At 42.0% G+C, this 13,973-nt stretch overlaps 1 protein-coding gene across 1 annotated transcript in view; it reads right to left on the bottom strand.

The window, feature by feature from the left end:
- ADCY2 (adenylate cyclase 2) overlaps positions 1-13,973 on the bottom strand; it is a 350,931-nt gene that overhangs the window by 47,219 nt on the left and 289,739 nt on the right. The window contains exons 16-18 of the mRNA XM_045848376.1: positions 13,359-13,496; positions 6,637-6,756; positions 1,587-1,756 (exon numbers count right to left, since the gene is read on the bottom strand). Coding sequence (XP_045704332.1) covers positions 1,587-1,756; positions 6,637-6,756; positions 13,359-13,496 — 428 coding nt within the window. The remainder of the gene's footprint in view (positions 1-1,586; positions 1,757-6,636; positions 6,757-13,358; positions 13,497-13,973) is intronic.

Below are 13,973 nucleotides of genomic sequence, written 5' to 3'. Positions count from 1 at the left end.
TTTTGAAACGGGGGTGTATCACATCTGGGGGCTTTAAACTTAATAAAGGGAAATTTCGTAGCATTGATAGCTGTGCATGAAAATCAGTAATGTTGCATTTACTTAGGGATTCAATGCAGGCTTTTTGGATACAGTACAGAAATATTAAAGCATGTTTGGTGGGCGATTTTGAGAATTTATTGGAAAATTAACTTCTGATTTCATTCTCATCTTGGCTAAGGAATCATAAAATTTCCTTAATAAAATTACATATTTTTGCAACTCCACTACCCTAGGCTTGATTGCAGATTATTAGAATTTCATGGTGTGGAGGACGATGAAAATTAAATTAGATGAAGAGAATGCCTTGCAGTTGTGCTTCTCATTTACACAGTGTTCTTGGCACAGGGCCTCCAAAGGAGAGGTACATGGCCATGCACAACACATACCATCTTCCTGGAGCAAAAAATCTGTGCAAATATTCGAGGCACTTATTTTATACTAAGAGAAATATAGAAATACCATGGAGCATTATGCAACATGCTCATAGAAGAAATGGGAAGACTGGTGGGTCCAGAAATAGACCTGACACTCGATATAAAACATTGTTTTGCCATTAACATGTGAGATGCAGGATAATGATCAGCACTTTTTTTTTCAAGCAGGGAATCAATATGCATTATAAGCCCATGGGAGTAACCTGATCACAAGAAACCGTGTATGAACCCGACTGAGTGGCCCTGACAGGACCGACCTCACAGTACCCAGTCCTAAGGCTGGGAGAGGAGACACAGCCATACCTTTTCTGGGGACTCAGTTTCTTCACAGAACAGAAAATTGTCACAGTGATAGTAGTACTCCCTCCATACAAGGGGGTTTTAGGACCCTTCCCATGAGAAATTTAGCACTATGGCTTGTGAATATGTCCACATAGTTTCCAGTATTTTTATGTATATTGATACAGTTATCCTGGACTTGAGGGGGGGCATTTCACCTTGCAGGGTACATGTAGCAATGTCTGGGGGAATTCTTGGTGTCATGGCTTTGGGGGAAGGTATCATGTCTGGTATCTAGTAGGTAGAGTCCAGGGATGCTACTAAATATCCCACAATGCCCAGGAGAGCCCCCTCACCGGAAAACTATTCAGCCACCCCCAACAGAAGAGTATTGCTATTCAGAAAAATATCAGCAAGGCTAAGGAGAGAAACCCTACCTTGTTCTTATCAATATAGCACAGATTACAACAAAACTGTCTCTCTAAATCACTTCCTATCTTCTAAGTATTTATGATAATACATATTGTGTGTAATCCATACGCCAAGGTTGCAGGTTCAATTCCTGGTCAGGGCACATACAGGAATCAACTCATAAATGCATAAATAAGTGGAACAACAAACCAATGTGTCTCTCCTGTCCTCTCTCTCTCTAAAATCAATCATAAAAATAAAAAACCCCACATCAATCTTCTGAACCATCGCTTCAAAGAAACTCTCTCACTGTGACTTTCAATGACAATGCTGTGGCTACTTTGCATTCACTCAGCACACTCACGCTGTTGGCACCCATGAAAGAGCTGTGGCGAGCAGAAGGACGAGGAAGCAGGCTACCTCTCCAGCAAGACGCGGCTGTAGTCATCCAGGACGTGGGCGTGCGTGTGCAGGAAGATGGTGTTGTAGCCCACTAGCGCTGCCATCATGATCAACATCTTCAACTCGTAATTCACCCGCAGGAAAACCGAGCAGGATATCAGCCCCAGGATGCAGCTGTATATAAAGTACTGGGACAGGAGAACATGTCGGGTCAATACTTAGAGTCTCTTCTGAGAAGCGCTGAAATAAGAATTGAGACTGGGGACCCGCACCAGGCTCACTGGCCAACTCACAGACTTGCTGGGAAAGCAAATGCCTTGGTCTCCCCTTCACAGCAGTGGTAAATGCCTGCACCCACTGGACTTAGAAAAGAACTATCACATGGCTTGCTGACCCAGCTTAGCATCTTTAATAAAAATCACCATGCATATTTCCAAATGGAAATAATTCTAAAAAAATCAATATTGAAGACACGTCATTATAAGCTAATGTCATTTACTTCTTGAAAATGAAAATACATTTACATAGTTAAAAAATTATAATATGCAGACTCTTCTTTTGGCCTTTCAATTCTTTAATTCATTAAGAGGATATAAATCATTACAGATAGTTCCATTAAAAATAAGAGAATGCGGGCATTTCATTAAAGGAGGCACTGTGTCTCAGAGAGACTATCCGAAACAGAAAGGATTTCAAAAACTAAAATCTTTGACCAGGGCGAGTCACAAATGCCCTGGAAGTGGACAGGTGCCAGAAGAATGGGAGGAACCAAGTGTGAGGGAGAAGCAGGCACCTGCTCTCCGTTCAGTCCATAGAGAGCAGCGCAGGCCAGCCTGTGCCAGCACTGCCTTCCCTGCTGACCACCATGGACACCATCGAGTCAGGATACCCCTGCGGTCCACCCTGCCTCACCTGTTAGCTGACTTACTTTAGGCCAGTGACCTAGCTTGCCTGTGTCACGGTGTCTTTATCTGTAAAATGGGGGTGACCGTGTAGGCCACTAGACAAACAAGTAAAGCCTGGAGCCCAAGCCCTGGAAACAGCTGTCACTCTCACAAAGCCTTTTGTGGCTAATACGATGGTTTTATGGACAAAGAGTTATGCTATTATGTTAGCATCCCTGGAACAGAGGCAGAACGAAACATTTTTAATAATTTTAATAAAACAGAGACCTGACTGATGTCTGATAAACCCTGTTTTTAAAAATAGCCCACTTTATAAGCTGCTCCATTTCAGTCTCACTGTATGAACTAAACCGTGTACAAACTGCTTATTCTTGTCACTCTGGCTCTCACTGTTATTTCCCCACCTAAGGTCATCTGCAGTCCGCAGTCTGGAAGGCCACTGACATCAGCGCATCAGTTCTGCTGCTGGGGCAGGAGGGGAGCCCAGAACGGGGCTGCAGCGGCTGTCCAGTTGTCTCCTTCTCCACACAGGGTCTGCCCTTAGGGCTATAAATTGGGCTCTTGTAAGGTTTGGCTTTTAAAAGGATTCTGCTGCTAAAATTATGTTGAAAACTATTATTAAAATGAAAGTTATTGACCAGTTCAGCCTAATCAAATGAAAAGCAGAATAAGGAGCCACTTATATGAACCTGCATATCAGGGTGCACTTGTGTATTTTTTTTTCTTTTTTCTTTTCTTTTCTTTCTTTCTTTCTTTTTTTTTTTTGTGTGGCAGAGGGGGCAGATAGGATTGTAACGGTTTTCTGTGATACTCCTAGTTTAAAATATGGAACAGCCAATACCTACACAAACCTGCCTATCGTTTCACATTTTAAGATTCATTCTTCTTTTTTTAAAAAGCTTCCAGAGTTCAGGAATGGCTATGAAACTACGCATGTTAATGGAAAGTAGGCATTCAGTCCATTTTCTATTCAAAACACCTTTCTAGAACTCTTGAAGGCCGTGCACACACAGGCATTCTGGAAATTAATTAAAGTCAGGGTGGGACCCTGAAGACAGGGACAGAGGGATGTGTGAATGTGGGGAGTAACTCTGGAAGGCCGGTGGGGGGAGCCCTGAAGATCAGCTGTCTCTGCTGAGTAAGGAAGCCCGCAGGGAGAGTGCGGCCGGCTGCAGGACCCTGAGCTGACTTCTGTTAGGGTATAACTCCTAGCAACTTTATTTGTGCACAGTTTGGATACAGTTACTATACCTAGTAGTCAATAGTTGTATTATGATGTGTTAATATTTAAATTATTAATCGTTAATATTTAATGACTAAAATATAACTTAATACTAGCTAATGCTTGACCCCCTTTGCCTTTTACCATCCCCTACCCCCTTCCCTCTGGCAACCACCATACTGTTTCCTGTCTCTATGAGTTTATGTTTATTAAATGAACGCATACATGCTAGTTACTATTAACTAAGTGAATATTAGTGAATATAGTTGGAAGCATTTTTGACATAGTTAATCAATGAAATTAACTTGCATTTTAATGCCAAGGAAACAGCCACTGGTACCTTGGGTAATTTACTCAAGTCTCCTTTGGCCTCAGTTTCCTCATGTAGAAAATGGAAATTCCAACAGTATCTGCCTCACAGGGTATTTTCTGATGAAATGCTATACATGCCTTGTAGAATACAGAGTGCTCACATGGCAAAGATTCTTTATGATTGATTTAAAATTTTAAAATCAATCTGGGTATTTTAAATTTACTTTTTTCCTGCTACACAAATTGCATATCTGACGTTAAAAAATAGGAAACATACCAAGCAAACATATAATAATAAGGATTTTCTATTATTCCCCAAATCCAACCTAAGCCTATTAATTATTCTGTCTATATTTTCCAGCCTTTTTTTTTTTGTTATTTATTATTGGTCTTGGTACTCTTATTTTAGAAAACTGGGATTATACTGTTTTGGTTGTCTTTAAATAATACTTTTGAACTAATAACTTACCATAAATATATATTTCTGTATCATTAAAATTTCCTACAACATCTTTTGTAATGGCTGGATGTAACTAAATAACAGAATTTATTTTAAAACTTTAACTTTTAGATTGCTAGTTCTCCTTTACTTTCTCGTTTATTGTTGACACATAAACACTTATTTCCAAAATTAGTACAGCAGGATAAAAAGCATGTCTGTGACTATGATGTTTGGTGACTATTATAAATCACCACTAGGCAGCTGTGTCACTCTGTACCGCCCACAGCAGCGAGGACAGGCCCCCCCACCCCACGCCCTTGTGAGCCTCGGGTATGACAGGAGCCGGGGTTGCAGAGGAGTGAGGCGTACTCTGTGCTCATCTACAAGACGGCTTTCCTAATGCTCCTCAAAATGTATTAAGGGGGAAGCTGCGGTGTTACGAGCTCCTCTGGGACCCGTAAACTTGCAAGTTAATACAGCAGTTTCTGTACAGACTGTAGGTGAGCACGCGGGGTTTCCTTGGCAAAGCTCACCGTGATCTTCTTCCTGAGGACTTATTATTAGAACAATAGTGGCCTGTTGACTAAGTGTGGTCTAGATTTTAAAGAGACTATTGTGGGTTTTTTTTCTTCAGGATTTTTAAGGTTGAGTAAATGTTACCTTTCTCTATCTTGGGGTTCTAATGATTTGCTTCTTTTGAGAATAAGATATCATATAGATTTACCTCAATGAAATTCAGAATGATCACCTTATTGCCTTTAGCGGTGCCAAGCATGGTGAGTTGTTCTACCCAAAAATATTGGATGGGGAAAGCTGATGGAAAAAAATGCTTTGCCAGCTATGCTTTTCTCTCCTATGAAAATGCATCTTTAAATTGTTAACCTTAAAGTGCCCTGCGAATGTCACACGAGGACAGCTTGGAGGCACTCTCCCCCCACTGTCCTGTGGACCAGGTCTGCTAACGCCATCCACTCAAGGAGGAGCCAGATCACACAGTTAAAATCTTTCCCCAAAGGGGGCAACTCCACATCACACACTGCGTGATCACAGCCAATAAATCCTTACGAGACCTGTCTTTGACCACTCACATAACTAACATAGAAAAGACGGTGTCTGATCCTCAATGAGGTTGAATGCCTAAAGTGAAGGCCAGGACCCCTTAGATAAGGGAAGGGACAAAGTTTACGCCACCCTCACTTTGTGAGCCCACAAGGACATTCCTGTGGACCCTGGCCAGCTTGCCTCTGCAAAAGCCCTGGCCTCGCAAGAAGGCCAGACTCCCCTACTCTCTGTAAACAGAGCTGTGAACTTCCCAGCAAACTGAAATGGCAAAACGGGAACAAAGTATCAGAGCCAAATATCAATAGAACAAGTCAGCAAAAGGGGAAGGAGGAAAAGAAATCTCCTTTATCACTATTGTTAACAGAGTTTAAAAAACTGGTAGGACATTTTAAAAATACACATTAAATTACCGAATTCAGTGCCCAAAATATTCACTTCACAACCTCAAAAAAGACAGAAAGTAAATGTAAATAATTTATGCTACTTTTAGATGATTATTGATAAAATGAAAAGGAGAGTATTAAAATACATATTTTTTGCACAAGCAATCCATGGAAGAAAAAGTTATGAAACAGTAAATAACAGACTTACTTCTTTTCACTGAAAACACTGATGTGTCACTCAGTTTTGAAATTTGAATCTAGGCTCTTTGGATGTTGGCTAAAGCCAGTCAGTTAGTAAGGGTAATCTGAGGATATAATCACTGGACAGTATTGTAGCAAATGGAGATGTGGCCCTGTCATCACAGTACTGTGGGGAGCCAACACTAACTCACTGGAACAATTTGCAAAATTTACATGAAAGGGACTCAGAAATTCAGTGACATGTAATTGAATGTCAAATGCTGGAATACATGCTATAAAATGCAGCAGTGAAGAGAACACAGGTGAGTGTCATCTGTGAGTGCTTCCCAGCAACACCGGGGCTTTGCAAACGTGCCTAACAGATGCCAGTCGGCCGGGACCCCTCTCAAGAAAGGCTGGCAGCTTTTAAGTGGTCAGGACCTGCTCAGGAATTGACACCAAAGAAGAAAAGTGAAGTCTAGGACAGGTGTGAAAGAGGAGGCCACAACATGAAGTAGGTGAAAAACAATAAAAGTCATGATAACAAATGAGATGCTCTTACCGGAAGAAAAAATAAGCTTTGCTCACGCAGAATCACTGCCTGATTATTTGAGGCAGAATGACTCGCATTTGATGTATTGGTAGATGGAGGGATTGTCTTCTCTGAGTCACTCAGGAAAAACTGCAAAGAAAACGTGTGTGTTTCAGTGCATTAGCACAAAGGAGAAGGAAGGGTTAGCAGGTGGCGCTGAGTTTACTAGTGCCTGTGTTCCTCCGCACCGTGAGCAGGACTACGTGAGCAGGACTACGTGTGCAACCCAGCATCTATGCCTCAGGTGCTGGGAGCTTCCTCTGCTTTTGAAACTCGGGGAACTTCTACTAAATAAGTAAATGACTGTTTATGGTTGTGCTATACACTTAAGAGTGAGTTACAGAACTGCAGGACTGATGTTAAAGAACACACAAGCCCCTCTATGAAATATTAAATTAAAAATGTGCAAAGCCCAGGGCAGAGGGCTGGTTTAGAATTACATCTGAGGTTGCTGTCACCACACACACAGACACTCAACTCTCTGCCCTGAAATCTGAGCCTTCAGAATGTGTTTGCAGTATCTTCACCATCTTGGTTCAAACATTAAATGAGTCAATGGAGTTTTATGAGTTTTTGATTTCATGAAAAAAAAAGAGAATTTTATGGGTAAAATGCAATAACTGGTATCAACATCTTATCTATTATTTGTGAGAGCTTGTCAGCTCAGGATCACAGGGGATTAAAATTCAGAGGATAGATGCTCTAAGCACCGTTGAAAACAGGGCCCTAATTTTTTTTAAAAAGTAATCCTGAGACAATAAAGATGATTAATGGTTATGCAATGGCCACCAATATCAGCACCCAGAAAGACAGTGTCAACCTGTTAGCAAGATAGGATAAATTTGATTTGTGTGTGTGTGTGTCTCTCTCTCTGTCTCCCTTTCGCTGTATGTCTGTCTCTGTCTGTTACTCTGTCTCCCTCTGTCTCTGTCCCTGTCTCTCTCTTTTCAGAGAAGCTATAGTACAGCCTGTTCGAGTGACAGAGGATCAGTCACTTTCTGCACCATAGCTCAGGGTCAGAGGAATGTTTAGTAAAGACAGACCAGAGAATTGCTGGGACTGGTTTCCCCTCAGAAGAAGAAATTAATATCAACCAGAGAACTAGGTGGCATTTTCTGCATAGGGCTTGCCATATACGATATAGTCAAGGTTGAAAAAATAAAAATTACCTGTACATTTTCTGTGGTTGCTTTTGTTTGCTTTCTTCTTTTTGTTTATTTCCTTTGACGGCAGAGTTCTTGCCAAATATTTCTAATTTACTTAGGTAGACAGAGGCATCTATTTACTCTATTTTTATTTCCTCTTCAGATTCCAAAATGGTACTAGATACAGTGTTTCTACCCATTATATCATGTGATAAAATTAAAATGCTGATTTGAAAAATCAAAGAAATGTAGTAGATTTCTTTATTCCCTACTGAAGAATTTGTCAAATGTCAGACCCATGGTTGAACTATAAATATGCTATTTTTTAAAAATAAGCTATATTAAAAAATAATTGAACTGCATAATAGCTTGGCAAACACTGGGTTCCAAAATGCTACAAATTTAGGTTTACTAGTTCCCAAATAAAATGGGTTTAAATACTAAAGAATCAAGAAATGACCATGAGAAGGAAACATTTTAGTTTGTATGTTACTAGTCTGAAGCACCTGGAATCTTAAAATTATTACCAAAAATGCCTTGATTATATCATCTTATAGAGAAGAAAATAAATTCTTGTTGTACAATGAGTAGAAGTATGTCCTGTGAAAATTTTGTCTTGCAATGAGGCTGTATAATAAATATGATGCTTTAAATTTGAAAAACAATAGAGAACTGCAATCACTATACCCAGCAATGCTTCCTTAACCCCCTTCTGCTAACTGTCTCTAGTACTTACTAACTACGCCCCAAATCAAGAAACTCTCCATTCTACATGGCATCATACTACAATTTTGAATCTGTTTCTCCCACACTGTCCTCTCAGTTACTTTAAAATAACAAACTCATGTCATCCTTTACATCTCTCGCTTCCCCTCTCCCAGGTTAAATGGCCGCAGCTTTCTCCGCAGAGTGAATCTGTAATAATCATAATTATTTGGCGAACTCCTCTCTAGACCAATTTGACTTCCTACAAACTTTGTCATAATTGGGAAAATTATATCCTCATCCCAGACAAGGTATCCTAATAAAGAGCTAATGAGCACAAATTCTACCTTTATTTCCAAATTTTACATTTATCAGGAAATTTTAAGACATCTCAGAATTATGTTACTCAAGTAGGATTACATGATGAGTGTGCAATTTAATATTATTTTATGCTTGATGACATCATTGCATTTGTCATTTGGGGGAAATTAGGAGTCCAAATAGACTACCCGTTGCCAACTCCGTCTGTATGATCCATAAAGCTGTGTTAGTGATTTTATTCTCTGTGAAGTTTCTCATGAGAGATTGCAGACTGATACGGACAGTCACATGATGACACAGTCAAAATGTCAGGAAAAAATGGCAGAGGATTTGAGCTTCTCACACATGATTTTGAACAGTCAGCAGGAAACTAAAATGGAATGAAGCACGTAGGTCACTGGCAGTTTGATAAAAACTGTCCATATTTGATAAAAAACTGGGTGATGCTTTTCCTCCACTTCTTATCGGGGTGTTTGATGTCACATGGGTGAACATCAGGCATTTAAAATGGCTGGTTAAGGCCTCACAAAAATTTATTTATATTAAATAAAACTGACCTGATATTTTGTCATTTGTATTATCATTGCATATTGAGATTTTAAAAGCCATGCTGTTCCTGTTGACCCCTTAAGTGCTGTTAAAATGTAGGTGTCCTCTGCTCTGAACGTGGGTGTGTGACCTGGGAGCCCACTTCCCTTGCATGGTGTCTCACCCACGCTCAGTTTGGAATAGCCAGTGTCTGATGCATCAGCACCCATGGTGACATGGATGGCCCAGGGGTAGTCACAGCACCTTACAGTGTGTCTGGGGACACAGGACCCTGTGTCTGCCTCATGTAGTCGTAACTCAGGAGGACATTCTCTGTAAATCCTCAGATGTGACCAATGCCGGCACCTTCACGAACAAACCCTTCTCCTTCTGTGATTAGTAAGAAATTATAAGGAAGCTCAAATTTTCCTAGTAAGGGAAAATTATTTCCTCTCTGTACCAATGGTCAGATTTCATACTGTTTTATGATAACTCTTTGAAATAAATATAAGGGGAGCATCTGATGGAAGAGAACCACTCATTTCAGGGCTCTGGTTACCATGGAAAATATCATTTCCCTGCACTGGTGGGGCAGGCACCTGCTTAAGTGGTTCTGATTTCCTTTCCCTCTCCACCACAGGCCCAGAAAAGGTAATCTTGCTTATCTCTTGCCCCACAGCCTGGACTGCCACAGAGGGTCGCTCAGGACGCACAGCAAACCCTTATCTCCTTCCTTTATCAGACATCACCCATCACAGTTTAAGCCTGACTTCCACGGACTTCTGTACCTCGCTTGGCAATGAATTTCTTTGTGAGAAAAAAAGTGGCTCTGGAAGTCATCTTTCTGGTACTGAAGATGTATTTCTTCTCTCTTAAGGGATCACAGTTACTGTAAAAAATATATCTCCTCAATGCTCAGCTCATGAAACATGTGGACAGTGACCTAACTGCCCGTCAATTGTTAATTATCCTATGTGAAATAAAATTAGCTTCCAAATCAGATTTGTTTCACACTTAGATTTTGTCATTAAAAAGTTAAGTGATAATCCTGGTTTTTTAAGGTCAAACCAGATTTTACAAACATAAATAGTTTCTCAAAGGGTTGTGTGTTTAACTGTTCATTCATTCATTCTTTCATTCAGTAACTATTAAGTAGCCAACCCTTATATGAAAGGCACTTTCCTGGGACCCAAGAAAAAACAGGAAAAAAAAAAACCCTTACTCTTAAGTGTGTGATGTTGTGCTAAGTATCTTGTTCTCACAACTGGTACACGCTGCCAACGGAGGAGGTCAGCTTTCAGAGAGTGTGTTTTATTCGCTCTGTACCTTCACAGGTGAGTGACACACTCTTGAGGGGTAAGAATGTTTAATTATAAGGGAACTGTGGCAGTCACCCCTTGGAGGGCAACAGAACACAGTGTCTGTTGGAATCGCTCAGAACTCGAGCTAGTGAGCCCTGTGGTCCTTAAGAGCTTCTGTCCTGGTTCCTTCATGGTGGAGCTTACTTCTGACCCAGCTGTCTCCTGCAGCTTTAATTTCCCAAACTCCTCTTGGAGCTTGTTGGTTGCTCTCCTGGGTCTGGGAGCAGCAGAGATAATGCACACTTGCATGTTACCAAGCGGGACATGAGGAGTGCATTTTAGGACTTGCACTCAAGTTTCTACAGGCTCTCGTCCCTCCCTGCCCTTTGCCTCTGTATTTCTTCTTCCTCTTTGCAATAACCATGACATTGCCTGTGCAGAAAGGTTAAGTATCCTAATGGCTACTAAAACATGTGCAGACAAACTTCCAGGAAAGCCCCGTCTCAGTCCTGTGTCCCTATCTCACATTCCCTGCCTGTGCTCCGATGACAGCCCTGGAGCCACAGTGAAAATCCCCTTGAGTCCTCACACAGAAAACCTGCAGGTCTGGGCGCACTGACTACTTGGGTCCTTGCATTTTAAAGTCCCTCTAAAACAGGGTAGTTCTAGCTGGAGTTCCTTGTGGTCCCGATGTGGCACAGTTTTCCAGCTGTCTGCCAGTGTGGATTAAGCTTTTGTTGGAAGCAAATCATGTCATGGTCCAGGAATGCCTGAGACCTAGAAGATGGGCTCCACCCCTGAGGGGAGGTGTCATCATGCCTGCAGTAGAAAGACAGGCCTCGGGTACTGTGTATGGCCAGGAGGAGGGGAGAATAGCATAGTATCACCCACTAATTTTGCAGAAGAGCAAGATGGGGCCCAGGACAATGGACTTTCCAAGGTGAACTTGACACATCAAGACACCTCCACATAGGAACAAAAACCAAAGGCCAGGAGGTCCTTTGGAAAGCCCACTGGCTGTGTGTGCTTGACTGCTGAGCCTTCTGCCCTCAGGCACCACCAGTTCTAACTACTTTCAGGGGCAAGCCTCTCTCTTGAGTTGAGCTCTGAGACTATGCAGGGGGGCAGAGGTCATGCTTTTCATTGGCCCTCGTCTGGGGAGGCCCACCTTAGAGCCCGGCCTCATGTCCTTTCTCAAGGGAGCTCTCAGAGACAGTTGGGACGTGTGGTGAGCCAGCATGCTTGTCCCCTAGTTGACCATGTGAAAGGACACAGAGGAATCCACATACCTACCTCCTCACAGGGCAGGAAGTAGGAGGAGAGGGCAAGCTGTGGCATCTCTCGCACACCCACTTTGCAAGTGTCCTTAAGATCGGCTTCAAGGAAGAGCGAAGCAGATCTATCCTGACCCTGCAGCTGGTGACCCAGCCCGTCTGGCTTCTAGTTGGCATCACCCTCACCGGAATCTCCAGGTGTGTGTCAGGAGGAGAAGCTGTTCTCTCTATAGTATAATGTTAAGAATTGAACCCATGTAAACATCCAAGACCCTTATCTACTTCTTCAGCCTTATAATTGACTACTTTTTAACCCAAATGCCTACCCTATTTTTAGTCCTAGAAGTTAAATGCCTCCTCTCCTTCTCATCTCTCATCCACCATCTCCCGAACTCCTTCTACCCATCCTTTGCAGTTGAGCTCAGCAGGCCTGCTGTCTGTCTCCTAGACTGCACTGTGATGCCTGGAAGGCAGAGAATTGTCTTCGGGTTCTGAGCTTCTAGTGATGTACCAGACACACATTTATGCTCAGTAAATATGTTTTTAGTAGAGTGAATGCTGTCTCATTTCTAAATACTAGGTGTTATCTTTTAATACATAAACTTTATTTTCTTTACCTGACTTTATGCTTCTGGAGGGCAAGGACTATCCTCACGACACCCTGCAGTTCCCCTACCCAGTAAAGCAGCCAACGCTGAAACATCATGCTTTATGGCTGATGATGGTGATGTCAGAATAATGACAAGGATGTGTTTCAACATGCATTGATTGCCTACCTGCCTATTTTTAAGAACATACCAGCCATGATAATACCAATACAGTAAGAGAGACCATTGGTTAAATATTTACAAAATGCCTGGTGCCATCTTAAGTGTGGTAGAAACATCAGCTCATTTACCCTGAAAACCACCTTGGCAGAGAAGCATCAGTTCTGATTTTTGAGAAAGGAAAAGGCAATTTGTGGAAGTTTAATAAAAACTCTCCAAAATCACACAGCCGGTCAGGTAGGAGCTGATGTCTGCTATGAGGACTTTCATGCTCCAGAGCAGGACACCTCTGCCACTGCACTGTCCTTGATTTGGTGCCTCTGTTACCCCTTGGTGATCATCCTGCTGACAGTCCCTCTGGCCTCTGGCACCATCAGGACTGAGCCCTCTGCCCTCAGGGCTCAGTGTCCTTTCTGCAGCCAAGAGCCACAAGGAGCAGGACAGTGGGAAATGCTGGGAGGAGCCTCCCCTCTGGGGTGGCTTCCATCAGAAGTATCCTCCTTCTCAGAGGGGCTGCGGCTGCAGCAGTGGGTGTTGAATTTAAAGGGCAGTGAATGGTGCTGCCAAAGAAACTACAGGAAAGGTTTCAAAATTCCGCTAGGACAGGCATCAGGAGGAAGAAGCCCCTGCCTGGCGGGAGTCGAGACTCACCATGTTGAACACGGCCATGGTTAAAATGATGGCCGTGGTGATGACCGTGAGGGAGATCCGAGGCCAGGGCCGGTTGGCAATGATGCCCGAGGACTTCAGAAGCCACAGCAGAGAAGCAGAGGCCTTTTTGCTACATTGCTAGGGAGAGAGAGAAAGGGAAAAAATCCATTGTCATTTTGTGTATTCTGTTAAGTTTCTTAATGATACTTAAAACCACAAGATGAACCAATATTGTTCCAAGATTAAACAAGTGGGCTCCATCCTCCCCTGAGGGCACCTACCAGGTGACAAACCTTGTTGTATTATGTTGGCATCATTGTTACAGATTAAAGACAAATTAATTAAGTTTTTATGGTAAATGTAAGTTATGTTTGTGTATCTTTTAAAATAGACCTGAAATTATGTTTAAAAAAATTTTGGTAAAGAAAAATGTCTGTTAATGAAATCATTTTGAAGGATGCCTTGGGTTTGCTTTATTCTTGAAAATATAAGCATTGCAATATGTTAAATGCCAATATAACAATTAAATGGGATTCTATAATATAAAACGAGAGGTGGATAGGTGAGTTTAAAGAACCAGCCAAGTGGTCCAGCATCAAACCCCTGTAGCTGTAA

Source organism: Phyllostomus hastatus, unplaced genomic scaffold (genome assembly GCF_019186645.2).
Source record: "Phyllostomus hastatus isolate PE091 unplaced genomic scaffold, TTU_PhHast_1.1 phas_contig_58, whole genome shotgun sequence".
In the NCBI taxonomy this organism is placed as follows: Eukaryota; Metazoa; Chordata; class Mammalia; order Chiroptera; family Phyllostomidae; genus Phyllostomus; species Phyllostomus hastatus.
Note: the sequence above shows the minus strand (reverse complement) of the source record. Positions and strands in the feature narration are given on the sequence as shown.